Source organism: Fomitiporia mediterranea, assembly GCF_000271605.1.
Source record: "Fomitiporia mediterranea MF3/22 unplaced genomic scaffold FOMMEscaffold_10, whole genome shotgun sequence".
NCBI lineage: Eukaryota > Fungi > Basidiomycota > Agaricomycetes > Hymenochaetales > Hymenochaetaceae > Fomitiporia > Fomitiporia mediterranea.
The window spans coordinates 2,623,105-2,625,510 of record NW_006760395.1 but is presented as its reverse complement, the minus strand read 5'-3'; the positions used below and the strand labels follow the sequence as shown (position 1 = coordinate 2,625,510).

At 42.9% G+C, this 2,406-nt stretch overlaps 1 protein-coding gene across 1 annotated transcript; it reads right to left on the bottom strand.

The window, feature by feature from the left end:
* Window positions 1-555: 555 nt before the first annotated feature.
* On the bottom strand, window positions 556-1,209 carry FOMMEDRAFT_159927 (uncharacterized protein; the record flags this gene model as incomplete). The annotated part of the gene is made up of 5 exons (XM_007269642.1): window positions 556-568; window positions 648-810; window positions 873-897; window positions 949-1,076; window positions 1,149-1,209. The coding sequence occupies 5 exons, from the start codon at window positions 1,207-1,209 to the stop codon at window positions 556-558; spliced, it is 390 nt and encodes a 129-aa protein (XP_007269704.1).
* Window positions 1,210-2,406: the final 1,197 nt, after the last annotated feature.

Sequence of the window (2,406 nt, the reverse complement as noted above, 5' to 3'; positions counted from 1 at the left end):
CGAAGTTGCAGGGAGACAAAGGGCTGGTTTGAGTCTGTCAGATATGAACCAAATGATAGCTCTAGTGTCCTTTTAGGAAATACGAGAGCATATGATAGACAGGCACCAGAGTCCATGAGCACAATCATGACTGACTTCAGCAATGGTCTGCCAGCTATAGAAACAATCGAAATGTCCAGGCTTAATATGTGCAAAGATAGTGTTTCCTCTTAGGAAAGGTTTTTTTGTACAGGTTGTTTAATGTGAAGCTCTACATACTAGTAGCATGTCAATATAATGATTATTGTAACGATTGCACTACCTGCACACTTGCACTACATGTGTTGTAGGTGCATGTGGGTGATTTCTTTTTGTTTACTAGACTACCCTGTATCCTACTACACGTGTATATGCATATATAAAGGGTTTTCGAGCTAAGGATTAGGGGATTCTTTCTCCTTCTCGGTGCTCGATTACTAGGTTATCCCAGTCAGTAATTGAGTGCGCTGGCAAAGAGAGAATCTTCGTTGTAAAGTTAGTATACCTATCTTTACAATTATGTAGCATTGTAACACACTACTCCAATTTCCTGACATAGTGTCATTAATCTAGTTAGTCTTTCAATATAGGCAGACAGTGCTATACAATGGGAGGGGAAATACACGGACCGTAGTCGGGAGCAAGTAGCTTGCAATGAAAGCGGAACAACCGTACTGCATCCTGACAATGGAGGCGTGTATTGGTCTTCTGCATGATAGACGACCGGGCACACTGAGTTGATTTGCTGATCCTTGAGCTTCAACATGTACTCGGCAGTACTGTGCCAGAATCCTAGGCTACATTCTCGCAAGTAAGTCTCTGATACATCTTGTTTCCTACAGGAATACCTTTACCAACGAGTGCTGCACACTTGAAGTACTCGTGTTGCACAGTTAGAAGTGATTTCCTTCAAAATGTTTATTTGCTTACCTGAGTTGTCCATGACACCATTTCGAATAACGGAAGCAGCAGCCACCGCTCACACCTGTCCAAGTTGAGTCCGTCCACGCCTTCCACTTTGCCATCTCCCTTCGTTCCAGAACTTCCCAGAGATACACCTTGCAATCAATGACTCAGCTTACTGCACCTCCCATTGGACGCCGTAGATAGACAATAGAGCGCACGCGCACAGACACGATTTCGTCTGCAGTCCGAACCCGCTCGTTCAACGCTCTGGATCTCGATCTGCATGCACCACTCACACTCACTGCATGCCGTCACAGTGCGTCCATCTTTTTCTTGCTTGTTGCCACTCGCTAATCACTCTAAACCTGTCTCACAGGCGCAGCTCTCCCTTTAGGCCAGAACGCCCGGGAATACACCCCTCAGTCAACGGTTCAGTTCACTGCACCTCTGATTGTGAGACCGTGAGACGTAGTCAGAGTATGCAGTGTGCACGTACAGATGCAGCTTCGCCTGCAGCTCAAATTAGCTCATTCAATGCTCTGGATCTCAACCCTAGTACACTACTCACACTTGCTACACACTATTGTGGTGCATCCATCTCCTCAATCCAGTTACCTACTCATGCTGACAATGCTCACGCCCACACTCTTAGCCGATCAATGTCACAACCTGTCTCACCCCTAATTGTTGTAGATTATAATGTATTTATATAATGTTTCAATATAATTATAAACTGTTATTTCAATAACAAACAGATATAAGGGAAAATAACTATTATTAAGATATTAAAATGATTTAAGAGCTTTATAAACAATTATAATATTTGCCATAATTAACAAGAGTGATTTAACCTTGTAATTTTAGAGATCCATTGTAATGCATTTTATATATTGCCAAGGAGAATAACTCTTATTTATGTTCACAAATTACACAAACCTTCCAGACTTTATAATGAATTGTAGTACTTTCTGAGAAACCAAGATCCGTTCCAAGTGTTTTTACTTTTTTATTTTTTTCACTTATTTTATACCATTATAAGGTAATACAAGAATTTAGACTTTTTCCCAATGCACTCATTATCATCTGAGACCAGGCAAGACTTTAGACGCCCGAGTCCACATTGACTCCACAACTGTTGCATGATAATTCGCCGAAATTTTCTGGTATTCTCTGCACTGGGGATTGAAAATGCACGCAGTGTGGGCCCATCGAGTGTGTTATCAAGCATGGAATGGTGGATAGGAAAGATGAGTGCGTGCAGGGTCGGAGAGAGGATTGCCCCTTGGGAGTGGTCGTACATGGACATTGTCGCGAGCGTGTGCTTGTCGATTGCTGCTTGCGCTGCAGGGTGGGAAGAAGTACGTGAATGCATGGAATTATTGAAGAAGTCGTTCAGCGTTGGTCAACAATGCGGATGCGTGAATGCGAATGCAAAAAGGAAGGAGAGCGTAAAACAAGGAGGGCAACAAAGGATAGTGCTCC